The 25,163-nt window shown below is 44.5% G+C and overlaps 15 protein-coding genes across 15 annotated transcripts; 8 read left to right on the top strand and 7 right to left on the bottom strand.

The window, feature by feature from the left end:
• Positions 1-190: 190 nt before the first annotated feature.
• LOC128721750 (uncharacterized) lies at positions 191-783 on the top strand. The gene is made up of 2 exons (XM_053815535.1): positions 191-370; positions 430-783. Exons 1-2 carry the CDS (start codon positions 191-193, stop codon positions 781-783), a joined length of 534 nt encoding a protein of 177 aa, XP_053671510.1.
• A 964-nt stretch (positions 784-1,747) lies between these two features.
• LOC128721744 (uncharacterized) lies at positions 1,748-2,409 on the top strand. The gene is made up of 2 exons (XM_053815525.1): positions 1,748-1,981; positions 2,068-2,409. Exons 1-2 carry the CDS (start codon positions 1,748-1,750, stop codon positions 2,407-2,409), a joined length of 576 nt encoding a protein of 191 aa, XP_053671500.1.
• Positions 2,410-2,869: 460 nt separating this feature from the next.
• LOC128721741 (uncharacterized) lies at positions 2,870-3,506 on the top strand. The gene is made up of 2 exons (XM_053815523.1): positions 2,870-3,091; positions 3,162-3,506. The coding sequence occupies exons 1-2, from the start codon at positions 2,870-2,872 to the stop codon at positions 3,504-3,506; spliced, it is 567 nt and encodes a 188-aa protein (XP_053671498.1).
• A 449-nt stretch (positions 3,507-3,955) lies between these two features.
• Positions 3,956-4,592, top strand: LOC128730655 (uncharacterized). Its single transcript, XM_053823729.1, has 2 exons — positions 3,956-4,180; positions 4,248-4,592. The coding sequence occupies exons 1-2, from the start codon at positions 3,956-3,958 to the stop codon at positions 4,590-4,592; spliced, it is 570 nt and encodes a 189-aa protein (XP_053679704.1).
• Positions 4,593-5,038: 446 nt separating this feature from the next.
• On the top strand, positions 5,039-5,660 carry LOC128721740 (uncharacterized). The gene is made up of 2 exons (XM_053815522.1): positions 5,039-5,239; positions 5,316-5,660. Exons 1-2 carry the CDS (start codon positions 5,039-5,041, stop codon positions 5,658-5,660), a joined length of 546 nt encoding a protein of 181 aa, XP_053671497.1.
• A 1,549-nt stretch (positions 5,661-7,209) lies between these two features.
• On the top strand, positions 7,210-7,845 carry LOC128720682 (uncharacterized). The gene is made up of 2 exons (XM_053814368.1): positions 7,210-7,434; positions 7,501-7,845. The coding sequence occupies exons 1-2, from the start codon at positions 7,210-7,212 to the stop codon at positions 7,843-7,845; spliced, it is 570 nt and encodes a 189-aa protein (XP_053670343.1).
• A 299-nt stretch (positions 7,846-8,144) lies between these two features.
• LOC128721734 (uncharacterized) lies at positions 8,145-8,817 on the bottom strand. The gene is made up of 2 exons (XM_053815515.1): positions 8,743-8,817; positions 8,145-8,678 (listed from the first exon to the last, which is right to left on the bottom strand). Exons 1-2 carry the CDS (start codon positions 8,815-8,817, stop codon positions 8,202-8,204), a joined length of 552 nt encoding a protein of 183 aa, XP_053671490.1. The 3' UTR covers positions 8,145-8,201.
• A 413-nt stretch (positions 8,818-9,230) lies between these two features.
• LOC128720573 (NPC intracellular cholesterol transporter 2) lies at positions 9,231-11,212 on the top strand. Its single transcript, XM_053814247.1, has 4 exons — positions 9,231-9,455; positions 10,278-10,385; positions 10,682-10,851; positions 10,951-11,212. Exons 1-4 carry the CDS (start codon positions 9,311-9,313, stop codon positions 11,032-11,034), a joined length of 507 nt encoding a protein of 168 aa, XP_053670222.1. The 5' UTR covers positions 9,231-9,310; the 3' UTR covers positions 11,035-11,212.
• A 958-nt stretch (positions 11,213-12,170) lies between these two features.
• On the top strand, positions 12,171-12,712 carry LOC128722086 (NPC intracellular cholesterol transporter 2-like). Its single transcript, XM_053815909.1, has 2 exons — positions 12,171-12,257; positions 12,326-12,712. The coding sequence occupies exons 1-2, from the start codon at positions 12,182-12,184 to the stop codon at positions 12,700-12,702; spliced, it is 453 nt and encodes a 150-aa protein (XP_053671884.1). The 5' UTR covers positions 12,171-12,181; the 3' UTR covers positions 12,703-12,712.
• A 98-nt stretch (positions 12,713-12,810) lies between these two features.
• On the bottom strand, positions 12,811-13,325 carry LOC128721730 (NPC intracellular cholesterol transporter 2-like). Its single transcript, XM_053815512.1, has 2 exons — positions 13,148-13,325; positions 12,811-13,085 (listed from the first exon to the last, which is right to left on the bottom strand). Exons 1-2 carry the CDS (start codon positions 13,323-13,325, stop codon positions 12,811-12,813), a joined length of 453 nt encoding a protein of 150 aa, XP_053671487.1.
• Positions 13,326-14,804: 1,479 nt separating this feature from the next.
• Positions 14,805-15,338, bottom strand: LOC128721726 (uncharacterized). Its single transcript, XM_053815505.1, has 2 exons — positions 15,152-15,338; positions 14,805-15,079 (listed from the first exon to the last, which is right to left on the bottom strand). The coding sequence occupies exons 1-2, from the start codon at positions 15,336-15,338 to the stop codon at positions 14,805-14,807; spliced, it is 462 nt and encodes a 153-aa protein (XP_053671480.1).
• Positions 15,339-16,314: 976 nt separating this feature from the next.
• Positions 16,315-16,879, bottom strand: LOC128722090 (uncharacterized). Its single transcript, XM_053815912.1, has 2 exons — positions 16,810-16,879; positions 16,315-16,744 (listed from the first exon to the last, which is right to left on the bottom strand). The coding sequence occupies exons 1-2, from the start codon at positions 16,877-16,879 to the stop codon at positions 16,368-16,370; spliced, it is 447 nt and encodes a 148-aa protein (XP_053671887.1). The 3' UTR covers positions 16,315-16,367.
• Positions 16,880-17,101: 222 nt separating this feature from the next.
• Positions 17,102-17,612, bottom strand: LOC128722089 (NPC intracellular cholesterol transporter 2-like). The gene is made up of 2 exons (XM_053815911.1): positions 17,549-17,612; positions 17,102-17,487 (listed from the first exon to the last, which is right to left on the bottom strand). The coding sequence occupies exons 1-2, from the start codon at positions 17,610-17,612 to the stop codon at positions 17,102-17,104; spliced, it is 450 nt and encodes a 149-aa protein (XP_053671886.1).
• An 819-nt stretch (positions 17,613-18,431) lies between these two features.
• On the bottom strand, positions 18,432-18,973 carry LOC128722087 (uncharacterized). The gene is made up of 2 exons (XM_053815910.1): positions 18,907-18,973; positions 18,432-18,817 (listed from the first exon to the last, which is right to left on the bottom strand). Exons 1-2 carry the CDS (start codon positions 18,971-18,973, stop codon positions 18,432-18,434), a joined length of 453 nt encoding a protein of 150 aa, XP_053671885.1.
• A 3,266-nt stretch (positions 18,974-22,239) lies between these two features.
• Positions 22,240-23,082, bottom strand: LOC128720953 (protein trunk). The gene has a single exon (XM_053814654.1). The coding sequence runs from the start codon at positions 23,080-23,082 to the stop codon at positions 22,240-22,242; it is 843 nt and encodes a 280-aa protein (XP_053670629.1).
• Positions 23,083-25,163: the final 2,081 nt, after the last annotated feature.

Genomic DNA, 25,163 nt, shown 5'->3' with positions numbered 1-25,163 from the left:
TATTTAGTGATTTGCATGATACTATTTTTACATCGACTGTCATGAATGCGCTATCATTCACTAGATCTGTTAAATATCCTGTACAATATAACAGAACGGGGCTCAATTCAATATGCAACCCCGGAGTGGCAACATGTTGCATACGGTGATGCAAATATTCAAAGTCTTTTTAGTTCTGATATTTTCAATGATGGTTCTGGAGCTATGCTCCAACCCTCTGCCGGTTGAAGTAATGTACGAGCGAATACAACAGAACAATGGCGTCGAAACGATAGATGCGTCAAAGTTACGTATACGAAAGTTCAACCGAACGTTAACCGTGATGGATGGTACGTTCGATTTACACCGCGCGTTGGACGATAACTTTGGGGTAATTATCTCTGGCTGAATTTCATTGAGTTGCCTCCAATTGATTCGTAAATCTTACAGGTTACATTCTACCTATCGTATAGTACGCTGGGTAACAACCAGTTCATCCGCTCTCCGTTTCGCATTCCATTGCACAAGGTGTGTCAGTTGTTAAACACGACATATCGAGATTATCGAGAGTTTTATCGCAACATGACAAACTTCCCCGATGTCGGAACCTGTCCGATGCCAGCGCAACAGTACTACATCAGGAATAAGGTGCTTGATGCAAAATTGATCAATAATTATTTCCAACCTGGTTTATGGAAGTTGGATTTGTATGTATACGAGAATGAAATCGAATTCCCAATCTTGAATGTCGAAGTTCTGTTCAAAGTTACCCGGGAAAACATTTTTCCGACTGCAACCGATTAGAGCTCACAAATATAAATTAATCATACGCGCATATGCGTATCAACGGCGTGCTGAGATTGCCTTTTAATTTTGCATGGTTTTCTACGATACATAAATAGGGTCCAATGCCTTTCAATGAGTGTCTCTTCAGATGTCAATCAACCGTTCTTACGAATAATGTACCTAGTTTATTCTTGGTAATAACCATTGACTATTGACGCAGATCTACATTGTATCCTACACATGGACGGTATAAATAAAAGACTGAAGTATAACAAGTTTAACTCAACGTGACTAAAACAGCAAAACATGGTGGAAGCATGTAAAAATATGCTGAAGCAATATATTTTCATTTTTCAATCGAAATACATAACAAATCAACGATATTACGCAGTTTAATAAAATGCAATATAATTATAAATTCAGTATCATTCCTTAGATGTTTTGAAAATTTTCCCCGCTTCAGCCGAGCATAAATCTTTATTGTTTATGCAATCACTAACTGTCATGATGCCACAAAAGGCTGCTGAAATAATCAATGCCCTCACACTGATAATCATTGATGTTTTTTATTGATTATACATTGCAGTAGCTATGCACTAATTACCTGTTCTTGTGATCCACGGCCGATATTCACAAAACAAAGAAATGGAAATTGCCAAAGCTATGTATCCGAAAACTCTACAGAACATTATCTATTTCAGATAGGATATTTTTACGATTCAGATTACAATTAATTATCGTATAAAATTATATTAAAATTATACCATACAAACCAGATTTTACAATACTTATAATAATTGAAATGTTACATGTTAATATTACGACACTCTCAATCATTCAATCTTTATTTTAATTACCATAATAATGTGTTAGATCAATGATGTTCGTGTTGCGTTATAATAATACGCTAGAAAAAACGTATATATTCTCGAATTTTGAAAGAATAACTACATACTACGTCTCATAAAGTCATTGCAGCAGCATGACCCATACACTGACAGAGTTATCGGTTTTGGTGCTATTATTACTAGCATCCTTTTGGATAGAGTTGTACAGCAATGAAAATTTGGTTGAGATTAAGTACGAACGAGTTCAGCAGAATAGCGGATACGATATGACGAGTTTCAAAAATTTACGGATAAGAAAGTTCAACCGAACAATAAGTGTATTGAATGGATCAATTGATCTATTTCACAACTTGAACGATAGTTTCTACGTAAGTTTGCTCATTAAAGATACAAGAAAACCACTCCAAATAGGTACAAAACAATATATAGGTAATCTGTATGTGCGTATTTTTAGGCTTCAATCACTTTATCGTACAGCACGCTGGGTAACAATCAATTCAACCGCTCACCGTTTAAAGTCCCACTGCAGAGGATGTGCCAGTTCCTGAACACTACTTATCGGGACTATCGAGAACTCTATCGAAATGTGACAAATTTTCCAGAACCAGGCGTTTGCCCTCTGCCAGCCCAACGGTACTACATCAAGAACAAGGTGCTTGATTCCAAGTTGATTAACAACTACTTTCCTTCTGGTCTGTGGAGAGGGGATTTTGAGTTACATGACGTCAACACCAACCAAAGACTTGTAAACGTTCAACTTTTTTTTAGAGTATCGCGACAAGAAAGTTTGTTTTAAAGCATATCGCTTCAATTGACCCTTTTGCTTATACAATCGTATTTAAAGTGTAGGATAAACTTCAAAAGTACGTCGAGAAAAGTATTTTATTGTAGTTTCTACTCAAATAAAATCTTTTTATATTTTTCTACTCAAATACAAACGTGTTTCAAACGTATAATTTCGTTACTATTCGAAAGATTTTTTCTATTATGGCAGTTCTTTATAACATGGATTCCGATGAACAAATCAAACGCTGGATTCAATTAGCAATGTACCTCTACGAAATAGTCTTGTCATGACGGTTAACAATTTCAAATAAAAGTTACCATATCTTCGTTCACAATCAAGAATCTGAACATACACAGGTAACGGACATGAGAGTTGTGAAAGATGTCGATGTTTGATTCTAATTTATTATACATCACGAGCTACATTGCTCTAGTTTCAACATTGTTTGAATAACTACTCTCAAAATAACATGTGTCTGATCGGTCTAATGGTGGTAGTTACACTCTCTGTTTTCTTCGTTGATCCTGGTCAAGGTCTGCTGCGAGTGATTCTCGATTTCGACCATTGGGAAGTGTACAACGGGTCGTCGATCATCAACATGGAGAAGTTTCGTGTACGAAAATACAACCGTACGTTGTCGGTGATGAACGGCACAGGAGTGCTTACGACCGATCTGGACAATCGATATTCGGTAACTTATCAGCCAGAGCCAAATAGACGAATAAGATGTACCAATGATGATGTTCTTTATGCTGTTTTAGTACGGCATTACTTTTGCTCGCAGTGCCCAGGGTAACAATCAGTTCTACGCACATCCCATAAAATTTTCTTCTCGGCCTTTCTGCGATTTCATCAACTCGTACTACCGCGAGTTCCAATACTTGTTCTTGAACTACACCAACTTGCCGTTCGTACCAAACGAGGGCCTGTGTCCTTTTCCAAACGGGTCCTACTGGATTAAGGACGGGTATATCGACTCGTCCATCATTCCGGCGACCATTCCGGATGGGATATGGCGTTGTATAACAGATTTAAGCGTAACTAAAACTGGTGAGATCCTGTTTCGAGGTATCATGTACGTTAAATTGACGAAAGAAATCGCTTAGTACACCATAACTACGTTTTCTGGAGTCAAGTAAAGCGGTATGACACGAATCGGTAACAAGCTGTTGGAACACAAGCATAACAATGTATTGTACTGGTAGTTAAAGAAATATATACAAGAGTATTTGTCGCTATGCAAAACTTTTCACTACTTTATCTTCATAAATCATTTTATATATTGTTTTATATCTTCAGCTTACAGTATAGTCAATATTTACTTAATTACTACAAGTTCTTTGATTTTGTTCTAATTATGTATATGTGGCAATGTATGTATGTATGTGGAGCAATAATATTGTTCTAGAAGCAAACTTCAAAATGATGGAGCGAGCTTGTAGTTAACGGCCATATCTATAAGTAATCAGTTAATGATCGTCACGCACGCAGTGGCTCTGAAATGGTATGCACCTATTGCCCAGTTGAATTGCCCAGTTGAAATCGAACCTGCACCATGAAGAATACGTTAGCCCTATTCACGATGTCCGTTGTGACATTACATTCCTTTGAGCCTTGCGCTGGATTGCTGAAAGTGATTCTGGAGTTTGATCGCTGGGAAATGGTCAACGGAACCAGCGTGTTTAGCATGGATGCGATCAGAGTGCGTAAGTTCAACCGTACCATGTCCGTACTGAACGGAACTGCACAGCTTCTGATTGATCTTGACAATACGTATGAGGTGAATTCTACTCTTGAACTATTTTTTAATACATAACCAGTAACATAACCGAATTTCGCATCATTAGTACGGCTTCACTTTCGCTCGCAGCGCATTAGGAAACAACCAGTACAATGCGTACCCCATGAAGCTTGCATCCCGTCCGTTGTGCGAGTTTATTCGAACGTACTACAGAGAGTACCAACATATGTTTCGACACTTCACCAACTTGCCGTTTGTGCCAGAAGAAGGCTTGTGTCCGTTTCCTAAAGGCAGCTACTGGGTAAAGGACGCATTCGTTGATTCATCCGTTATTCCAATCGTCGTCCCAGAAGGATTTTGGAAGGCTACACCCGAGCTACGATTGATTGAAACAGGAGAACTAATAGCCACCGGGTCGTTTTACATGAAGCTGACAAAGGAATATGTATAAAAAGTAAAGAATGATGGCAAATAAAAAATAACTTAAGTGTCAGAATAAAAAAAATCTGTCACATGAATAAATTGTATCAATATTTTGTTGAAATGAAATGAAATCAAATGTAAGTGCCATACAACAGTCTAACAACAAGAGTAACAAAAGTCTAACAATGTCGTTAGTCTGATTTAGGATATGTGACAAGTAAAAGTTACTACCTCATTACACTTAATCACAATGTGAGCCCCATTTAGTGTTGAAAACAATTAAAAATTACGATCCAATTAACAGCGTAAATTCAGGGGCTTGATATCACAATAATAATTAAAAACGAAGTGATCGCATCATCATTCACAAACATGAAGCTGAACATAAGCCGCTTGCTTGCACAGCAGATAAACAGTATTCACCAATAGTTCGACTGCAATTCTCAAAACATTATGTCTCCTATCGTTCTGATGATGGTTGCTACTCTTGCGGTTTTCTTCGTTGATCCTGGTGACGGTCTGCTGCGAGTGATTCTCGATTTCGACCATTGGGAAGTGTACAACGGGTCGTCGTTTTTTAACATGGAAAAGTTTCGCGTACGAAAATACAACCGTACGTTGTCAGTGATGAACGGCACGGGAGTGCTATTAGTCGATCTGGACAATCGATACTCGGTAAATAATCAGCCAGACTCAAATGTATGAAAATATTAGCTAACGATTAACTCTTTACATGCTTTATTGTCTTCAGTATGGATTTGATTTTGCTCGCAGTGCCCAGGGTAACAATCAGTTCAACGCATACCCTATGAAGCTACCATCTACGCCATTTTGCGATTTTATAAAAACGTATTATCGCGAATATCAGCATCTGTTTTTGAACAAGACTAACCTTCCATTCGTGACAGAAGAAGGCCTGTGTCCATTTCCGAAAGGAACTTACTGGATTAAGGATGCATTTATCGACTCATCCGTTATTCCGGTGGTTGTACCAGAGGGAATGTGGCGTTGCACGACGGATCTAATTGATACGGAAACAAAGGAGATCGTTGCTCGTGGTTCCATGTACGTTAGATTGACCAAAGAAATTGCTTAGTATACCATTCCCTTGCAATGAAGAATCAAATATATCTGTATAACTAGAAATGACAACAGGGCTATTCAAATTACATGTTACAACTGTTATGTATTGTGGGTTAAAAACAGTATTTGCTAAACTATCTACGGTTACGGAAATCTTTTAACGTTACTCTCTTCATAAGTCAGGCTGTAATTTTGTTCTCTTTGTTTAACAATTTTGTTCTCTACATTACAATTTTTTTATTTTTATCATTCGGCAACATGTTTCTGAAAATGTTCTAATCATTTTTAATTCCAGCTGATAATGATGTGTGTGTGTGATAATAACAATAATATCTAAAACATAATATTATCTAAAACCCATCAGTTAAGGATCGGTTCGCATTAACTAGTTATTACGAGCCAACAGACTATACTAGTCTTGTCATCACGAGAATTCCTTACAGCAGTATCGTATCGTTCAAACAGTTCTCATAGTATGGTCTCAGTTTTGCGCGTAGTGCCCAGGACAACAATCAGTTCGACACATACCCCATAAAATTAGCTTCTCGACCGTTCTGCGATTCCATCAACTCGTACTACCGCGAGTTCCAACATGTTTTTTGCAGTACTCTAACCTGCCGTATGTACCAGGTGAAGGTCTATGCCCATTTCCAAACGGGAATTACTGAATTAAGGTCGACTATGTTGACACGTCCATTGTTCCGATGTTCTTGCCGGATGCTATATGGCGCTGTACGACGGATCTATGCGTTACGGACACCGGGGAGATCGTGTTTCGCGGTGTTATGTACATTAGATTGACCAAACAGATCATTTAGAACACTATCACCCAGCTAGCTAGAGCCAAATAAACTTAAATTAGTTTAAACTCTAGCAATACATTAAAAGTAGTTCATGAAATTGATTACTATTGCGGTAATAATATTGAATTACAAACTGTGGTTATGGACACCGTTCCATGTTGTTCTCTTCATAACTTTAGCTAGTAGTAGTTCTAGTTGTGGTACTGTGGTTTGTAGTTATGGTGATTTTTTATTTCAATAGCAAATTTTCGAAATAGTGTAACCAACATTAAGCCATTCTACAAAAAGCCATTGAACATTGTATATAAATGGTTCGAAATGGAATATAACTGATCATCTGAAATATGGAATTTATTTTCTATTCTTTTAGTGTTGTTTTAGCCCAACACAAATCGGAAACGTAAATTTAAGTCATACTTGTCGAATAGATTCTGCTAATAATGTGATAAGAATGTTTAATCTACCAGCTCGCGAGATTGGGATATGTATGTAGCAGTTGGTAGTAAACCAGGCAAGTGCATCACGTGGACATCCTGTTCTAGTCAAATCACCTTCAAACGTCAAAGCAAACGCTATCGTTTGCTTGATGAAAGATAAAAAAATAACTTGCTTGGAACGATAAATTTAGCTAACACTACGCAAAAAAAACACCATCCGATTCAATGCTTTCGTATCCAACACGCAAGCGAGATTCACGCACGACAAGCGTTGTATAAAACAGTGTTGCAATCCATTCGCATAAGTTACATGGCTACTAATATGCGTCCATCAATCGTGTTGTTGGCAGCCATTGCCCTTGCCCTATGTCGTTTCGATCTGAGCGAGGGCCTGATGAAAGTGATCGTGGACTTTGACCGCTGGGAACACATCAACGGTTCGGACATATTCAACGTGGAAAAGCTGCGTGTACGCAAGTTCAACAGGACGCTGTCGGTTCTGAACGGTACCGGAGCCTTGCTAATCGATCTTTCGGATAAGTACGAGGTAAAACCGCAAATCGTTTCATTCTATGACAGTCCCAGATGTACAATTATCTTCATCCGTTTACAGTATGGTCTCAGCTTTGCCCGCAGTGCCCAAGGCAACAATCAGTACGACGCGTACCCGATGAAGCTCGCATCCAGGCCTTTCTGTGATTTTATCAAAACACACTACCACGACTACCAACACATGTTCTTGAACTTCACCAACTTGCCCTTCGTGCCAGATGAGGGTCTGTGTCCATTCCCGAAAGGTGAATACTGGGTGAAGGATGCCTATATTGATTCGTCCACAATACCGATCGTTGTACCGGAAGGGTTCTGGCGGGCTACAACCGAGCTACGTTTGATAGAAACCGGCGAGATCGTTGCCCGTGGAGCAATGTTCGTGAAGCTGTCCAAGGAATATGTTTGAGAGAGGGCACAAAACGGACAATAAAACAGCAGCAAAGCAAACGCCATAGATAGGCCTTTTTTAAGTAACATTCGAACAACCAGGCCTCATTTAAAAACATTCGAACACCCCAGATTTACTACACAAGCAAAAATTAGGCCATTTACATGAATTGTCAATCACCATTAAGCATTGGAGAATATCGTTCCTACTCAAACATGAGTATCCAAGATCGATTGATGCGGAAAGTGATTTTGCTGCCGCAGTGGAATGTAATCGATAGCAAAAACACACGCTTGTTATGTACTACAACATGCTGATTAAATATATTTGCCGTTTCAAACGAAAACACTCCTCATCCGTCCTTCTAGCCTGATCTAGCCCTTCGGCTTGACCGTTGTCATGAGGATGACGCCCGAACAAACGTCGTCTCCCTTCATTAGCATCATTTCGACCTTCCAACGACCTTCGGACATCATATCGCTGTACGGTTCGGCATCGAGCACGTAATCTTTCACGGTGTACTCGGCCACCGGAAGTGGGCATGTATCGTAGTGCGGGAAGTTGCTTACTTTCACCAATTCGTCGTAAAAGTACGACTTGTAGATCGTGCGCATCCACTCGCAGAGCGGTTTCTGCAGGTTCATCATCACTTCGTACTCGCTATCTTCGGCCAGGTTTGCCCGGGCGACCAACCCTTTCACCGAGTAGCTGTCATCGAGCTCCAGAAGTTGCTCCACCTGCGCCTGGATGTTGAACTTCATCTCGGAGATCTTCTCGTACGTGTAGTTGTACTTGAAGTACTTCTCGCTATCGCCGATACGCTCGAGCTTGTCCACGTGAACGTCAAAGTTCTGGGGATGAAATGCTTTGAAACCAAGCCATTTTAAGACTCACACACACACACCTCTTGCTTACCTCATTCGCAGTTGCGCCATGTCTAAATGCTACACAAACCAGTGTCAGCCCCAGTAAGAGCTTCGAAGGATCCATCCCGACGTGACACTATCCGGACGCTAGTGAACCACTCCATACCACATGATAGCCAACTTTATATACCATAGTTTGAGGATGTCACCGGAACCGGAAGAACCATGTAGTCTCGTGTTGTCGTGAACGATGCCAACTCTCCAACCAAAAGGACCGAGACTCACGCGAGGTCAAATCTTGGGTGATGTTGTCGAAAATGCAACGTGCTTCCACGCAAATCGAAACACTAATCGCGGCGGAATACAATGACCAGTTGCGACGGTGATTTGAATCGATCGTTATCAGGCCTATTCGAGGGAGGCCCGCAACATTGGACACCGCGACCTAGTGCAAGCGTTAGTCGTGATCCACCGTTCACAGTTGCAACAGCAAACAACAGAAGCTCCTGTGTTATTCCCTCTCTCGAGCACTCGGATCAACCCTTTGCCGTCATCCTTGCAGCGTACTCTTAACATCAGTGAAGTGGACGAACGAAAGCGCGCTACTTTGCCCTGAAATGAAGTGGACGGTGTGCATCGTCGCGCTGTGTGTCGTGCTTTGTGCTAGTGCCGTTGATGGTGGCATTCTTCGCTGGTGGAACCGCTGGTTGCACTTCCATCGGAATCCACACAACAGCTCCAGTATCATCTTCGAAGATTGTGGTAATTGAGCACTCGAAGATATGCCTTACTCCGGAAAACGTCGCGCCTAGGGATAAAGTCCACTTGCTCCAGAAGCAAGTTCTGTTGACAACGTGTGCGGTGTGCGGGTGTGTGTATTTGAACGGAAATCGGAGTCGACTAAAGACGTCATACCCGAAGATTGATCGTTGGACGCGTTATTAACCACGAATCAGGTCCCGATAAGTGGCTGGGGGTATCTCCATGGAAGTTCCGGGGGTTGACGGTCGAGTGTTGTTTGAAGTTCATTTTTTCGCTATTGAAATATCACGCGACCGTGCAGAAATAAATCCACGAGTGGATCAACGAGCTACAGGACGATTTCTTACGCATAAATCAATTTCCATCATGCATTTGTTACTATCTAAAACAACACGTATAGAATTACCGTTACAATAGATTTGGGCATGACGTATTAGAAAATGTCTAACAGGACGCTCATTCCAATAGACTTTGATATAGAACACGCCTTCATGGCACTCTTATATGACTAGGAAACATTATCTAATGATGTTGGCATCATTACCCATTAACACATTAAACTGTCTGGAATCATCGAATCCTTCAGCTTTATTCCAGTTTTCGGAGCCAACTTAGCCAATTGCTTGCCATGTGGCGAACGGTGATTGATAGGTTATTAATAGCTGCAGCTGATAGCAGATCTATCCACTCTTGTTCAGTTCAAAGTACACATCGGTGGACAATATTGACGCTTGACACATATTATAAGCTCGTTCGGGTCTAAATTTATCCTTTAGATACCTACCGCCATGACATATCTCATCACTTGTTTTTCCTCTTCAGGCACTAAGTACGATGTAATTTCTATCAACTTATCGAGCTGTTCTTCAGCTCCTTGTTCAATGAAACGGGGCACCAACGTAACCGTGAAGGCGGAATTCACCTCCAATGGTAGGTATCGTAGACGTTTGTGAGTTGCTAGTGGCGTAACAAATCAAAATCCTGCCAACATCAAGAAATATTTCTTACCCAATTGTGCGACCACTCCCAACCGTAATGCTCGTATTTCAAAATACAAGCCATTGTTTTGAAGTGGCGCTTCACCCGTGTCCTATAAACTAACGTAGATAAAATCATTGCCGCTCCCGCACAACCATAACAATTGTACGCGACGTAATATTTGCACAACCGTAAACAGTGCCATCTAGTTTAATTTTTATGGTGCACTTTCTTTTCTCCACTCGTAGGTGCATCGACGGATAGTGTCCTCAAGCATGAAGCGCACTTCATACTCAACAGCGTGAGGACGAAGGCCGTCATAACCCCGACTACTTGCGAGGGCAGCGTGTGCCCTCTGCAAGGTGCCCACGGACTTCTGTTCTCGGCAGATATCTACGTCAATGCGAGTCTTCCACCGGTGGGTTTCTCAAGTGTCGCCTTTGTGCTTGGACAAGTTTGCTTACACCAAAGGGTACTAATCGTTTCCTACATCTTCACTCTCTCACAATATCCACAGATTAACGGAAAGCTCCGATGGGAGCTGAGAAATAACTGGGGTGATACGCTGCTCTGTTATCAACTTCCCGTTTGCATTGTATGAGTTGCAGTGCTCACATGGAGATGGCGTGGCAAACGTCTCAAGTATGAACCGTTGCGTTTCAAATGTGCATCAGTGAGATTGCAAATTGATCGAGATTGTAATGTTTTTCAATACTAATACAACACTTTTCCTATGGAACCTTAGTTTTATTTTCTGTTTTGTTGTTTGCTTAACGTAAATAAACTAAATAACATAAATAACTAAAAAAAAGCATGAATAAAAATAGAGTGCTTGTAGCTTCTTTAGAAGAATTTCGATTTGCTTCTATAAAAAGACTGCATGAAATACTCATTACAAATGAGGTTCAAATTTGAATTACTTAGTATATATTATAAAAAATATGTTATCTTGTTTCGTTTTCAACATACTCAATGGAGTTTGTCATTGGTTGGGTTACTGTCAAACTTTAAAGAGCTAAAGAGACCAAGGGGTTTCAATCCTAGCTACAGTTAGTCTGAAAGTTAGTGAACTCACATTAAAGTAATACATACATCTATGGATCTATACATCTATAGTAATACGTACTGCTTTCATGTTATAAAAATGTAGCTCTTACGATGTAGATCTTTAAGATTTCAACCCATATACTTTATTTGTACGTTTCTCTACTTTCAACACATTGTGCTTGATGTTCAGTGCCACATTCAAGCCAGTTATATCAAGCACGGTTTGATGGAACTATGAGGACCTAATATTTTGATTTTATCATCAGAACCAAACAGCTAAGACGCTGTTAGCAAAATAAATATAAATTAAAATACTTCACTAACTGAAATACTGAACTGAATCCTGAAATACTGTGTTCTCTACTTAGCACGTTCCGAAAGCTTATTAATGATATTAATCAAGAGAGCATGGAAGAAACCATGGCTTCCAACCCAAAGCTTCTACAAATTTATGACTACATGAGTACAGGCAAACAATAAGAGCAATGGCCGCGGTTTGCCCACTGATAACAAAACGACCAGGTGGCCACTTGAGCGACACTTCCCGAGCGCCTAAAAAAAACAGGGAACTCCATCGAGGTTCAAGTGAGGCGTTCTCCCTAGTGGTCATTTTTAACATCGTTGATGGCACCGTGATGCGATATTTAAGAAGGTCGCGTAGATCGCAACCGTACACTTCATCTTCGAATACCGGATCCACCATGCAGCTGTTAGCACTACTTCTCGTCGTTTCTCTTTCCGGTGTGGTGTACACGGACGTCGTCACCGTGCAGCAGTGTAAGCATGCATTATAAACGCCTGTTAAGGAATTGGTGTATAAAATACAGCTTTATCGTTTCCTTTAGGTGCTGATGAACCTCTGCCGACGACAGTAGACGTGGCCGGATGCCAGACAACACCGTGCGAGCTACCAAAGGGCCAGGACGTGGCCGTGTTAGTCGACTTCACCGCAGTTCGGCAACTGAGCGCACTCGTACCGAAAGTACAAGCCAGTTTCGGAGGGCTAACGGTGCCGTACGTACTTCCAGTCGACCGACAGGACGCGTGCCAGTGGCTCGTTGGTGGCGTGTGTCCCGTATCTCCAACCGAGGATGTCACGTACGAGCTACGCCTACCAGTGCTGGCCAGCTATCCTTCGTTGAGCTTAACGGTGGAGCTGAAGCTGCTTGATCAGGACGACGCGACCGTCCTCTGCTTCCGAGTGCCAGCGACGGTTGTTTAACTCTCATGACTCTGACACTATTGAAATAAAAAAAAATACAACGCTTCATACGAACGAATCGAAACGCAACAATCGGTGTGCGGAATGTACAGAAGTAAGAGTTTATTATTAAGCAGCCACAACACGCGCGTCAACCACGAAACAGGCCACAGACTCGTCGTTCTGGTCCACGATGTCGATCTCGATGCTCAGGTTGACGAGCGGGTAGATCGGCAGCACCGGGATCGTCAGGCGGTAGGTGACATCCTCATTGGCGCTAAGCGGACAACTGGAGCCCTCCAACCAGGCGCAGGTATCAGCGAACTCGGCCGGCAGCGGGTAGGGTGCGGTGATGCCCAAGGCCGTAGCCGTCGGTACCGTCGTCATGCTAGTAATGGCACGATCTACAACGAAAGGACGAATGGGTGGATGAGTAGGGACCACACGTTGGACATTCGACACTTACCGGTGGTGAAGTCGATGTAGGCAATCACATCCTGGCCGCGGACCAGGTCACACGGTGGCGCGGTACAACCCAGCAGGTTCACGTTCGTTGTCAGTGGGCGTCCTCCGGAGCATTCACGGCCGACGTTGCCGTACACAACGGCCGGCACGAGTGCGATCAGGATCAGAGCGCGGATCATGATGATTGCTGGCTGGATTCGTGAGGACGCGAGTTTACCGAGGGTGCTACTACTGGTGGTAGGCTGCCACGTTTGACAAGCTACCCAAATTTTGGCACTCGTTTTTATACGCGCTCACACATCTTCGGCTCCGGTTTTGGGGTTGTAAATTTTTTGGAAGAATGTTCGCCCCTAACCCCCTATGTAGATGGTTCGGGTTGAACCGGGCGCTATGTATCGAGCACCCTCGTGCGTACCTCGTGCGGCTTGGTAACGCCGCTGGCGTGCCACTGGGTGAGTGGTGAGGCGTTCCCATGATAACTGTCGGCTGTGATAAGCCAGAGGGCGATAATCGAACGAACAGGTGGCCACTCGAGACCCAAAGGAATTGCATTAATAGCGGCTGGATTTGCCAAATCGGCCTGCCTTCATTTTTTTTTCTATTTTTTGTTGGACGTATCAGGCGGATGAGCGGATGAGTGCGGATTTTTTCTTCCCATCTCGCTTTCTTTCGTGCTCGAATCTGACCCGTTGAATGTTGTTGCGATTCGGTGATAACGCTAACTTCGTTACGCTACCGATACCAGCCTTTGGGAGCTCTTTGATTGCTACACGTTCGCCATCTGGCACAAGCGCGTGCGTCGTCCTTTATCGGTGCAAATGAAACAATTGCGGTTGCTCTCACCCAGAGATGGTGGTTTTGGTAGCAACATTTGATAAACGTATGCTAGTTTGTAATGGTTTGCAGTTCTAAGTAATTTGAAAAGCCCAAGTCTTTCTATGCCTCAATTAAGCATTTCGGAAGATCATCTTTTAAGAGCCTATCAGTGATAGAGCTTCCCTACTATCAATAAGAGAAGAAAGATCTAAATTAGCAAACATCAGCTCTTAAAGAGAATTGCATGTTTTATGCGTAAATCATACCTTGCAGAGGCAGATGGTTTGTTGTTCAAATATATCTAAGCGGAACATTAAATCTCCTTAAATTTGCAGCGGTTTTGTAGACAAAAACAAATCATGATTGTCAAACTGTTGGATGGAATACCTGTTTTCTTTCGAACAATAATATTCAATTTTTAACACTTAATCGTTTTTATCGTTGTATCTCACATACTACCATTGAGCTTATTGTACTGTTTTCAATCAGTCTCATTAACACCCAATTATCCTTTGGGTTTAAATCTGACGATGAGTTTTATTCCTTCCCCGATTCCAAAAGTCCACCGAGTTTCACTACTATTCAATAGATGGCGCTGCTAAAAGCATTTCAAACATAAAGCAAACCCTCAACATTATACTGGAAGAATAATTCATGATGAACATTCCCTTAGTACGTGAAAATAGTGCTTTGGAACAACTTCAAATTATTCACAGTGATCATACAGTCTTCCAGAAATTAATCAGTACGAGCAGCTCCAGAAATCCCGAACACAGAAACGAGTATGTTAAACTATCAAAGGAAATTTATTAAACTACTAGGCATATCACGATTCATTATCCTTAAGCGACGACCACCCGCGCATCGACGGCAAAGCAAGCGTGAGTGCGAGCCTGTTCATCAATAACGCTGACCTCGATCACTAGTGACACCAGCGGATAGATCGGCAGCACGGGCATGCTAAGAGTGCTGGTGATGTCCTCGCCCTGGCTGATGGGGCACGCCGATCCAGTGAGCCAGTTGCAAGCGTTAGCACGGTCTGGTGGCAGCTCGTAGGGGGCGGTGATACCGAGGGCCGTGGCCACCACACGATACTGCAGACTTTGGGCGGCGAACGCTGGAGAAAAATATGCAGTGAGTACTAGGCTTCAAAATCTGTCGCGAAGATCGGTATCCTCAGCATACTTACGTGCTTCGAACTCCAGGTGCATTTCTACATCGCTTCCTCGAACCAGCTCACAAGGCATGACGGAGCAGCCGCTGAGCTCAACGAAGGAGGGATGAGGCCGCTGGTTCGTGCAGGGGTGGGTCTGAAGAGCCTCCGCAAGGCTACCACCGGCAATGAGAGCCACTAGCAGGACTACGAATCGGTACATCTTCGAACGGTTTGATCTTGCGTTGAGTGCGTTTCAGACTCTTCAGCTGTCTGCTCGATGTCGCGGTGTACTTGACTGTCAGGGAATCGAGTACGCATGTTTTTATACCTAGGTACACCCAGTGGAGGTGCAAATAACCTTGGCCAGCGAACTAATCTTATCCGCGTGGAGTGCAGGTGTTCGGGACACCTGCAAGCTGCCGAGGCTCAGTTATCGTGCAGCGAAGATCGCTCTTCTGCTGGACGCAATGGCTTGCTGAGCTAATTATGCGAACACCTGAACGCCATCCCGAACCGTACAATCAACCAGCCCGATAAGCGCCAATGACGGTGTTCACGTTTTTCGGATGGTCACATGTGAGTTGGTTGGCATTAATGTACGTAAACGTATTATCGCTGCGTATTCGCAGATGATTTTTCTGTGGTTGGTACAGCGATAAGTCAATACCATGTACTTTCTTGCAGGTGAGTAATTCATTCACGAACAGTTACGGCGTCGTTGTCGTCCGTTGCTCTGTTGTACTAAATACAAGAAAGCGTACTTAGTACAAAACAAGGAGCTTTGTTCGCACATGCATATTTCGTGTACCGTATTCTTTCATAATGTAAGGCGCGAATTTGTCAGGAGTCTTCATTTCGTTCCCAACACAAGTCCTCTGAATTTGTTATCCAAAAGAGCTACCTTGCAATCGATTTACGTTTAGTACGAATAATTCCTTAAGTTCTAACGAAATTCCTCGACGTTCAACTCTTTTTTTTAAAGGCAAATTGAAAGAAAACAGAAGTGGATGAAATAATAACACATGTGGGTCATCGGTATCGTTTCAAAATGAAAAATCATTATATTGCTGAGCTCAACTAATCGAACAGCGCGGAAAAACCCGCAGTTGACAGATGCAATCAATGTGATGTATTTCATCGTTTGCTTTATTTTTAATCTGCCTGCATTTTAGAAAATAATCGTTATCATCCCGATTGGTACGTAACAGCCTACAATCATTCCTGGAATTCCCTAAAACGGTGATGCATCTTAGGTCAGTGTCACCGTGGCGGCAAAGCAAACGGCCACCTGACCTCCGTCGCCGGTAATTTCGAACTCCATCGTAACAGTAACACCCGTCAGAGGAGCCTCGACTGGAGCGTTACCCGTCAGTGTTACGCTTTGGCCAGCCGTCAGCGGACAGGAGGTGTTGATGTTGTTGCAACCATTACGTAGGCTTTCGGGTACCTCGTACGGCAGAAACAGTCCCAGCAGTGAGGCACGAACGTCCACCGTCAGCGAGTTGGTCGGGAAGGTGGGAGCGAACCGCACGCTGAAGTTAAAGTCCGACTGGTTAGGAACAGAACACGGTAAGCTACTGCAACCAGGGATGATCACTTCCTGCGGCGTGGGCCGGTTGTTTGAACCTTGCGGGAGAAAACATACGCCGTTACTTTGCGCCAAGGAATACCGTGGTTGCCCTATAACTCACATTGGATAACCTCCAAGCCCTGGGCTACCGCCGAAAACAGAAGAACGACTGCTACGATTGACTTGAACATCCTGACAATCTTGATGCTATGGGTACTGCCACTCTCAGCCTACTGAGCCGCTCTAAGGTGAAGGTGAAGGTGATAAACCTTCTCGTGCGACATCATGGGATCATCTCAAGATAAGATAAATGCACCTCAAGCTAAGCCAAATGCTAAAAAATAACAACACATCGATTACGGGGCTTGGCCGAGGTCTAATCAGTTGTGTATTTGATTCTGAGCGTTTGTCATTCACACTGCCACGATCTGAGCGGATGAACGGAAGCAGAACAGCGGTTCTCCGTTGTCGTCAGTGAGCTGGAGCTGCAGATCGACGGTGATACCCGCGAACGGAGCGGCCGCCGGCGTACTCAAGTGGTAGTTGATGAATTCTCCCGCTGATATCGGGCAGCTGCCGGCCTCGAAAAAGTTACAGGCATTCTGCTGCGCCGCTGGCAGTTCGTACGGCACGCGGAAATCACCGAGGAAGATGTCTAGCGATGCCTGAACGTTGTTGGACGCCCGTGGAGAGACGAAGTCACAGTCCATGTCGACCATGCCACCAATCGGAATGACACACGGTTCTGCCGTGCAACCTACGACACGGACGTCCTGCGGGATAGGCGCATTGTTGGCACCTGTGAAAGGATCATCCTTATTCGGCTTCCGTTGCAACTGTTTTTAAGCACAAGAACTTACATGGTCGCACCGCCAGACCAAAGGCAAGTGCCGGGAGGCAAGCAACTAGCAACAAATACTTCATCCTTAGAGCGCCGGGAAGCTGGTGAGATCTCTCGCAATACTTGACGTTCGGTGCACAATGCACTGCTCCACACTCAACTCCGTGCCGGTTATTTATTAGTAAAGTTGCCAATTTTTATCCGATACTACCATATCTTATCATGAGATTCTTCGATGTGGTTTACAACCTACGTTTTTCTCTCGCTACCGCGTTTAGCGTCGTCCAAAATTAAACTTATGTCAGCATTTTACCAAGACTAAAGTCCACGATAAAAATCAAGCCTTTTTATCGGGAATCTCGTCATACAACGTTTGATTCAACAAATGAATAATTGTGGGCTTGGTTCATGAAACATGACATTAAAAACTGATATTAAAATCATGTGGCATGCAAGTAGGCTCTCATAATTTATTCAACAGTCGACCTAGTTTAATCCTCACTCATAATATACAGTAATTAGAGGAACTGTTCTTCGTACGGGTTACATTTGGTTTCATGAGTGTTTTACCTCAGTGATAAAGCTCATCCTCATCTAGTCTTTAATACGCCATAACAGATGGATGTAATGGATTTATTGCTCCACATATTATTGACAAACTAAAGATTCATAAGATGGCTCAACTCCTGTTCATCGTGTGAACAATTCTCTACCTATTCCAATAGGCTAGTAAGCCAATTTACCAAAAGTGAACCTTGCACTCGCCATGGACACCATGTGGGGTAACATTACCACCTGGGGTAGTAACATTTATTACAGAGTGATTTACTGATATCGACCAAACCAGCTAGCGTAGTTAACATCAGTATAGTTTATTGTTACGGTATCGATGATTTTACAATCTACGCAGCAACGATGGTAGCCGAAGATCGGTAGCAAATTAGCGGCTCTCCGCTGTCGTCAGAGAGCTGAAGCTGCAGATCGACGGTGATACCCGCAAACGGGGCGGACGCCGGCGTGCTCAGGTGGTAGTTGATGAATTCTCCGGCCGACACTGGGCAATCTCCTGCTTCCAGGAAGTTGCAAGCGTTCTGCTGATCGACTGGCAGCTCGTACGGTACGCGGAAGTCACCGAGGAAAATGTTCAGACTAGCGCGCATACCAGTGCTGGCCCGAGGAGCCACAAAGTCCAGATCCATATCGACCACTCCACCAATCTGAACCACGCATGGCTCAGCCGTGCAACCCACCACACGTACGTCCTGCGGCACCGGTGCGTTGTTAGGGCCTGCAGCAAACAGAAAGTCGTCAGGTAATTGGCATTCTCCTTCTAACGTTTCTTCGAGAATCTCGCACACTTCGATCAAAGGAACTTACATGGTCTCACAGCAATACCATTGATCAGTGCCGGAAGGAAAGCGGCAATTAGCAGAAACTTCATCATTCCGATGCCTTGGATACCGCGGGTTACTGTCAATCAATACCTACTAGTTGGTAGACGCTACCTGATGTACAGTTTTGTGGATTTACACCGATGGACCGACATGGTTGATGTAGGTTATTGTTACTTATCTTATCAAAATCACACCTGGCAACGGTGATTCTTACACTAATCGCCATGGCTATGGCAGACCAAAGCATTTTCCTGTTCATTGGCTACACATAATACATCACCTGTTTGTTTATCATCACCTATCTTTCGTTATCACTCTCTCATGTCTCTCTTTCTTCAAATTTCTGCCTCTTTTACGTCATTCTCTTATCCTTGGGAATTCGAAAAATAGACAAATTCTCCCAACGTTCATTTTGCGAGCTTATCCTTCGTTAGCTGCACTACTGCATTGCGATCAGAAATTCTTTTAGTGTTTGCAATTTTATCAGTTTTTGTTTTTGTTTTTGCTTGTTTTTTACTGCGACCGTTCTTTGTCTTTCTTAACTTTATAGACAACGTTATCTGATCAACGAGTTTGTTTGATGACGCTAGATGGATTAATTTCGGTGTATTTCGTTTATAACCAATTAAAGGTTAACTTGCGCCAGACGCCATTGAAGTCTGAGATTGCGTAAGCAACAAAATAAGCGATACCCAGTAATCGCATCGCAGCAAACGGAACGATAGCATAATCCTTCGGTGTTCCGTGCATAGTGGGGCGACTAGTTGTGATTGGTTTGTCGAATCAGATACACGATTAGATGTTGCGTAAAAATGGTTTAATCCTTCGAAAGTAAATCGGGTGCTTTGTAGTAACTACGACGTGCTTTTATCATTTTAAAACGCTGCTAGAAAGACAATCTTCATGCTTATGGTGAGAAATTTTCGCTTCAAAGTGAAGTAGAAGAAGAAATAAATGGCCATTCAATGGCCAGACTGTTGGAAGGTGAAAGAGTGATGTAGCGTTTTAAACAACTTTCGACTTGTAGTTTTCCATCGACATACCTATGATAAACAAATAGACGTAACTGATACCGCTATTTACGGTGGGATGTTTCTACAGCAGAAACAACCAAAGGTATCGAAGCAGACCATTCTTTCGTTATCACTTACTTCTAGCTTCTCTACCTGGCACACTCTCTTTGGCGCACGTTAACGCAAATGTTTTGTAATTTGACACGATAATGGTAATTACCACGCGGGCCCAGGCAGCCGGGAACGGATGTTGGAAGGGACACCGTTTGCACATCCGATTTGGTTGCGTGTAATTGATACGATAAAATATTTGCCTAACTAAGCCACCACCGTGCCGGTAAAGGTATGGTACGCGAAATGCCTCGCACGGCTATCGTAGGGTTATTGCAAAGAGAGAGCGTCCCCTTCAGGAAAATCCGTTGCCCCTTATACTGGCCAATGCCGGTCTCAGCAAAGGCCAAATGAAACATCCTGCAGTGGTTCGTGCGATATGGTAATGCGGTTTTCGCCCGAGGTCTACCAAGAAACCACCAGCGTTCGGCGTCAAGCCTTGTAGGACTACGAAGGCATGGCGGCAGTAAGACTTTTTCCATTAAAACACACGGACTTACGCATGCATAAATGATGGGACATTACAGCAAATCCGCACGGCCGGCGACCGAGTGACACGCAGATGGTGGTTAAATTTCTCAGATTTTCCTTTTACACCGGCGTCCAACCAGACCGTTATGAAGTGCCACACAATTCTATTGAATTCTATGAAAAAGCTGCATATATGCAGAGTTACTGGGGAATATTGACACATTCGAAACACAAACATTGCAAGCAAAAGCATTTCATGAGTTTTTTTATTTAAACATTAAACATAAATCCACGGGGATTCTTATCAACAAAGCAAGGTAATTTTGCTAGAAAGTCATAAAGTAAATACAAAACTAAACTTTGTATTAAAAAATGTGTCCCTTTAACCATAAATTGTGAGAGCGTTATAAATAAAATGATATGTCACATTCTCTTAGACTATGCTTCACAATTAAGTAACAACACATCTAACGCCACGTAACGAATATTAACTGACCTGCTAACATCATCAAAATTGTTCTCATAAATGTTAAAAACTCGTCGCTTAGTTGCGTTTCATTTATTGCAAACACATATCGAACTCGAACACATGCTAATGTAACAACGTTCCCCCTATGCACCCTTTATGGGACAATCTGTGCAACAAGTACTCGTCATAGCAAAGATACATCCCCGTTTTTATTTAAATAAAGCGAGCGTTTAAGGACTCTTCGCACGCTGCTGGAAAAAAAAGAAACATATTTCGAAACTCCTTTCGCTAGATTAGCCAGGAGGCGGCATGTTACGGTTTATGAATATGCATTGACTTTCAACATTGTTATGTTGATGGTGTGAAGTTTGAATTTCCGTCAATATGTCGATGAGTGAGCCAATTCTTCAGAAGCTAATTTTCAATTTTTATGCAAAGCTTATCAAGGACTATGGTACCGAGCCTTCGGGCGAATCCTGCTAGGTAGCATCTCTCTCTCTCTCTCTCTCTCTCTAGTACAGTTTTTCTTGTTACATGCATCTTCTCTCTTTCTCTTGTGTGCACCGCTCTGTTTATCGAGGGGGCTAATGGATGAGTAAAACCTGCCAAATGTGATTTAACGGGTGAGAGCGTTAAACATCGGCTCCTCGTCAGAGACTCGTCTGCGTACAGGTTTGGTTTTGGTAGCCCTTTGTACCCTTGCCTTCTGTACGTGTTCCGGTAAGCTAAACACAATCCAAGGTACACCAACCCTTCGAAGGCAAGCACACAGACCTTACGGGTACACAAACAGGGGTCTTAATTTAATGTTTTTTTTTTGTTTCGCGACAAACAACCACAAACGTTCACCTTCTTCGCACCGCTGCTGGGCAGCCGTAAATTTTGATTTTATTTGTCATCCCACGCCCCCACACGCCCACTATACACACAAGCACACATATGCTTAAAAAGGTACACACGCGTAACGCATGCCCGAAGGATGGCCATGCGAATCCCATGCGAATTCCATGCGTGCATTTTCTCCAACGGCCCTTAACACCTAGCGCCCTCTATTCGACTATATGTACACGGTTGCGGGCGGAACACTATTCCTACGCTAAGTTTTTTTTTTCTATCAATTTGCCACTTATCCAAATGTCAACATTAAGATTTTGCCAGTGCGTCAACGAGTTAGGGAGAGTTAAATAAACGCTTACAAATAAACGAGCACACGAGAACAAGGTACAGCAACAGGACGACGCTCGCCATGAGGTCAGAAGGCCGGTGCGCAGTCGCAGCAGAAGTTGACGGCCCGTTCCTCCCACACCCACAGTTCGCGCAATTCGCCCGGCAGCCCATCCACCCCGATGCGTCTCAATCGGTCACTCTGGACGCACTCGCCGGTCCGCCGTCGCAGGATCTTCACGGTGAACGACCGCGGTTGACAGGAGTAGTGCCCGTACCAGCAATTTTGCCTCGTACACTCCACCGTGCGCAGGAACCGCGGAAAGTATTCGGGCCCGAGGTCGATCCAGCGGATCTTCGCCTCACACTCCCAAGGTCGGGGCGTGCCACCGATACCAGACGAGCCCTTGCGTGCTCGACCTTTCCCACCGAATGAGCGGGTTTGCCGTTTGTCCGCCTCCTCGGGTGATGGTTCCGGTTCCAGCGTGTCCAGCAGGTCGTTGAACAGGTCGCGCCTGGACCGCACGCGACCTTCGCCACCGAGCGGGATCGGTTCGGAGGCGTGTTTCACTTCCCAGGCCGGCTTGTGGCTCAGCTCGAGCGAGTACTTGTCATCGACGTAGAACGGTGGAAACGGCTCAGCGTCTCGTTTTCCGGCCGGGTTGGATGGATCAGGACCGCCTGGTGAATCCGCCACCGGGGGCTCTTCGATGCTCATGTACCGCGGGTTGAACGCGGGCCCCAGGATCTCGGTTAGCACAGGAGGCGGTAACTGTTCGCAGGCATTCACTGCATCCCCGGAGGACTTCGACAGGAAACTGTACCCTTGATCGGTGTCCGATCCGCGTTGCTTTAACGCCCTTCCGTCGCACTGCAGGAGTATCAGAGCCAACAACAGCAACATTGCGGTCAACAGCGCCTTCAGGAACATGGTCGTCTTTGGTACTGACAGCGTGCGATCATAACACGCGATCGCGAAGCAGCTGTCAAGCTGGTGTTTTGGATGTTCGTAGTATCCTTGACCCGTGGCTGTCTGTCTCTTTTGTTATCACTTTCGTTCGTCCTAGCTCTAGCTCTCTTTCTCACGTTTGCATGGCACTCGCAGGACACACTGGGCCGTTGTTTTAGAGACGTGCTCGTGATCTTACCGTCGCTAATTTCGTTGCAAGACTGACGGTGACACGTTGGCGACGCTAATGAAAAGTAGCTGGTAGTGTGCGGACGGTTTTATAGCATCCCCACGTGCCATCTCGCTTGCACCTGCACACGGTATGGCGAAGTGCCTTTTTTGACAGCTACCCGTCTGCCGATCGGTGTCGATCGCTCTGCCTGCATGCTCTACCCGTCTGCCAGTCTGCCCTAGCACAAGCTGTTCCGATCTACCTGCCGCAGGTGGGCTCCGGAGCCTCGCCACGTACGGAACGCCAAGGGGGCCGAACCGGGTCAAATGGCTTTCTCGCTGGGAGGGCGGTGTTTGTTTACTTTGCAAACGACTTTGACGTTTCGCTTTGAACTCGCAAAAAGAAGGCACGGGCCGCATGTTGTCAGGTAGCGATCGGTGGGTCGTCACGTTGGTTCGATCTACGTGGCATCTCATAGTGGAAGAGCAAAACGGCCACCGGCGAGGTAGCCGTTCCCGGGCGGCCTAGTGCCAGTTCCCTGCGGAGAACACAGGGAGACAAATCGAACAACAGCAGCAACAACGCCGCGGAAACAATGACGATGACATTAACTTTTTGTGGTGGACGCCTGTGAGTGCGCGCCGTGTGCCAATATCCCTGTCCAAAAGGCAACATTTGTGGGTACGATTTTTTGTGCCCGGTGGATTCTGCTTCGTTTTCTCGTCCTTGCAGCGCCAGTGGTTCGAATGCCGGAACGAGAGAAAATCCCACCATCGGTTAAGGATGCTGGGCGAGCAAGGCATTTTGAGCTGCGTTTCGCTACCGTTGCGATTTTCCACGTGCAAAAAGGAAAAGCGGTACGACCATTTCCACCACCCGTAACGAACGCAACGTGTGTTTTGGCGTGCGTGTGTGATAGGATTAGTTTCGAGCTGAAAACTCCTGGCGCGATTTCAGCTACTTACGGGAGAAAAGCGCGCGCTTGTGACAAGCACGTTATCCTCGAGGAAAAGCGACCCAACAAGAAACGCACCATCAATCTCCCGACAAAATATTGAATTTACTGATTTCCAGCTCGATTTCCGAGGCCTCGCTTCCAGCACCATGCCTTCCTTTGCTGCTTTCGGTCGTGGAGGCATGCGAGCCCACCCATGTGTGTCCCACGGAGCGAACCATGGAATTATCGACGATGACGTCAAGCCCCACACCAATGCCATCACCGTGGCCACCTGGCCGCGTGCCAACGGGACGGGGGATTTCGAGGATAAATTTAATCTTCTGCACCATTACCGCCAACGTCGTCCAGTCCGAGCCGGAACCATTCTTTCGGCACTCCGTTTGATGCACTAAGCTATCAAAAGGATCTTCCCGTAATTCGATTCCGATTCCTTCCGTCCCGGTAAATGTTGACACTGCCACGCTGTCTGCGAGGTTCCGGTGAACGTACGCACATGTACGCGGGCTTTCTTCGTTCGCGAGTCGGTGTGAAATTGATTTCTGTGCGCGAACTGCACCACCCATCGGTACGCCGTCTCGACTGTTAATGTAATTTCTCAAATCATAATTCTACCCCACTGGTGGCCCTTTCCACGTGGCGCCTGTTCCGCACTTTTACACTTCCGGCGTGCCCGTGTCAGACGAAAGGTTTCATTAAATTCATTACTTTTCACACGTGCACCGGACGGGGAAACAACCGCCTTTGTGGCATTCAAACTGGGATTTGTCGTTCGCGTCTTTTCATCAGTTCCGATCGAGGGATTCGAGCTTTATGTGTCCTCTGCACGACACTAGGACCTGCACATTGATGCACAGTGCCGCACCTGTGCAGCAGCGACTATTACCGAGTGCGAATGCAGTCGTAGAAAATGCATCCGGCAGCAAACGTGCAATT

The sequence above is a fragment of the Anopheles nili genome, chromosome 2 (genome assembly GCF_943737925.1).
Source record: "Anopheles nili chromosome 2, idAnoNiliSN_F5_01, whole genome shotgun sequence".
In the NCBI taxonomy this organism is placed as follows: Eukaryota; Metazoa; Arthropoda; class Insecta; order Diptera; family Culicidae; genus Anopheles; species Anopheles nili.
Note: the sequence above shows the minus strand (reverse complement) of the source record. Positions and strands in the feature narration are given on the sequence as shown.

Bases quoted from the DNA above. Each gene is read 5' to 3' on its own strand.
- LOC128721750 (XM_053815535.1), top strand. From the start codon at position 191: ATGGTTCTGGAGCTATGCTCCAACCCTCTGCCGGTTGAAGTAATGTAC. The intron at 371-429 runs GTAATTATCTCT...TAAATCTTACAG, and splicing joins CGTTGGACGATAACTTTGGG to GTTACATTCTACCTATCGTA.
- LOC128721744 (XM_053815525.1), top strand. From the start codon at position 1,748: ATGACCCATACACTGACAGAGTTATCGGTTTTGGTGCTATTATTACTA. The intron at 1,982-2,067 runs GTAAGTTTGCTC...GCGTATTTTTAG, and splicing joins ACTTGAACGATAGTTTCTAC to GCTTCAATCACTTTATCGTA.
- LOC128721741 (XM_053815523.1), top strand. From the start codon at position 2,870: ATGTGTCTGATCGGTCTAATGGTGGTAGTTACACTCTCTGTTTTCTTC. The intron at 3,092-3,161 runs GTAACTTATCAG...ATGCTGTTTTAG, and splicing joins ATCTGGACAATCGATATTCG to TACGGCATTACTTTTGCTCG.
- LOC128730655 (XM_053823729.1), top strand. From the start codon at position 3,956: ATGAAGAATACGTTAGCCCTATTCACGATGTCCGTTGTGACATTACAT. The intron at 4,181-4,247 runs GTGAATTCTACT...TCGCATCATTAG, and splicing joins ATCTTGACAATACGTATGAG to TACGGCTTCACTTTCGCTCG.
- LOC128721740 (XM_053815522.1), top strand. From the start codon at position 5,039: ATGGTTGCTACTCTTGCGGTTTTCTTCGTTGATCCTGGTGACGGTCTG. The intron at 5,240-5,315 runs GTAAATAATCAG...TATTGTCTTCAG, and splicing joins ATCTGGACAATCGATACTCG to TATGGATTTGATTTTGCTCG.
- LOC128720682 (XM_053814368.1), top strand. From the start codon at position 7,210: ATGCGTCCATCAATCGTGTTGTTGGCAGCCATTGCCCTTGCCCTATGT. The intron at 7,435-7,500 runs GTAAAACCGCAA...ATCCGTTTACAG, and splicing joins ATCTTTCGGATAAGTACGAG to TATGGTCTCAGCTTTGCCCG.
- LOC128721734 (XM_053815515.1), bottom strand. From the start codon at position 8,817: ATGGATCCTTCGAAGCTCTTACTGGGGCTGACACTGGTTTGTGTAGCA. The intron at 8,679-8,742 runs GTAAGCAAGAGG...TTTCATCCCCAG, and splicing joins ATGGCGCAACTGCGAATGAG to AACTTTGACGTTCACGTGGA.
- LOC128720573 (XM_053814247.1), top strand. From the start codon at position 9,311: ATGAAGTGGACGGTGTGCATCGTCGCGCTGTGTGTCGTGCTTTGTGCT. The intron at 9,456-10,277 runs GTAATTGAGCAC...TTTCCTCTTCAG, and splicing joins TATCATCTTCGAAGATTGTG to GCACTAAGTACGATGTAATT. The intron at 10,852-10,950 runs GTGGGTTTCTCA...CAATATCCACAG, and splicing joins TCAATGCGAGTCTTCCACCG to ATTAACGGAAAGCTCCGATG.
- LOC128722086 (XM_053815909.1), top strand. From the start codon at position 12,182: ATGCAGCTGTTAGCACTACTTCTCGTCGTTTCTCTTTCCGGTGTGGTG. The intron at 12,258-12,325 runs GTAAGCATGCAT...CGTTTCCTTTAG, and splicing joins CGTCGTCACCGTGCAGCAGT to GTGCTGATGAACCTCTGCCG.
- LOC128721730 (XM_053815512.1), bottom strand. From the start codon at position 13,325: ATGATCCGCGCTCTGATCCTGATCGCACTCGTGCCGGCCGTTGTGTAC. The intron at 13,086-13,147 runs GTAAGTGTCGAA...CTTTCGTTGTAG, and splicing joins CTACATCGACTTCACCACCG to ATCGTGCCATTACTAGCATG.
- LOC128721726 (XM_053815505.1), bottom strand. From the start codon at position 15,338: ATGTACCGATTCGTAGTCCTGCTAGTGGCTCTCATTGCCGGTGGTAGC. The intron at 15,080-15,151 runs GTAAGTATGCTG...ATTTTTCTCCAG, and splicing joins GCACCTGGAGTTCGAAGCAC to CGTTCGCCGCCCAAAGTCTG.
- LOC128722090 (XM_053815912.1), bottom strand. From the start codon at position 16,879: ATGTTCAAGTCAATCGTAGCAGTCGTTCTTCTGTTTTCGGCGGTAGCC. The intron at 16,745-16,809 runs GTGAGTTATAGG...TTCTCCCGCAAG, and splicing joins GGGCTTGGAGGTTATCCAAT to GTTCAAACAACCGGCCCACG.
- LOC128722089 (XM_053815911.1), bottom strand. From the start codon at position 17,612: ATGAAGTATTTGTTGCTAGTTGCTTGCCTCCCGGCACTTGCCTTTGGT. The intron at 17,488-17,548 runs GTAAGTTCTTGT...ATCCTTTCACAG, and splicing joins TGGTCTGGCGGTGCGACCAT to GTGCCAACAATGCGCCTATC.
- LOC128722087 (XM_053815910.1), bottom strand. From the start codon at position 18,973: ATGATGAAGTTTCTGCTAATTGCCGCTTTCCTTCCGGCACTGATCAAT. The intron at 18,818-18,906 runs GTAAGTTCCTTT...TGTTTGCTGCAG, and splicing joins TGGTATTGCTGTGAGACCAT to GCCCTAACAACGCACCGGTG.
- LOC128720953 (XM_053814654.1), bottom strand. From the start codon at position 23,082: ATGTTCCTGAAGGCGCTGTTGACCGCAATGTTGCTGTTGTTGGCTCTG.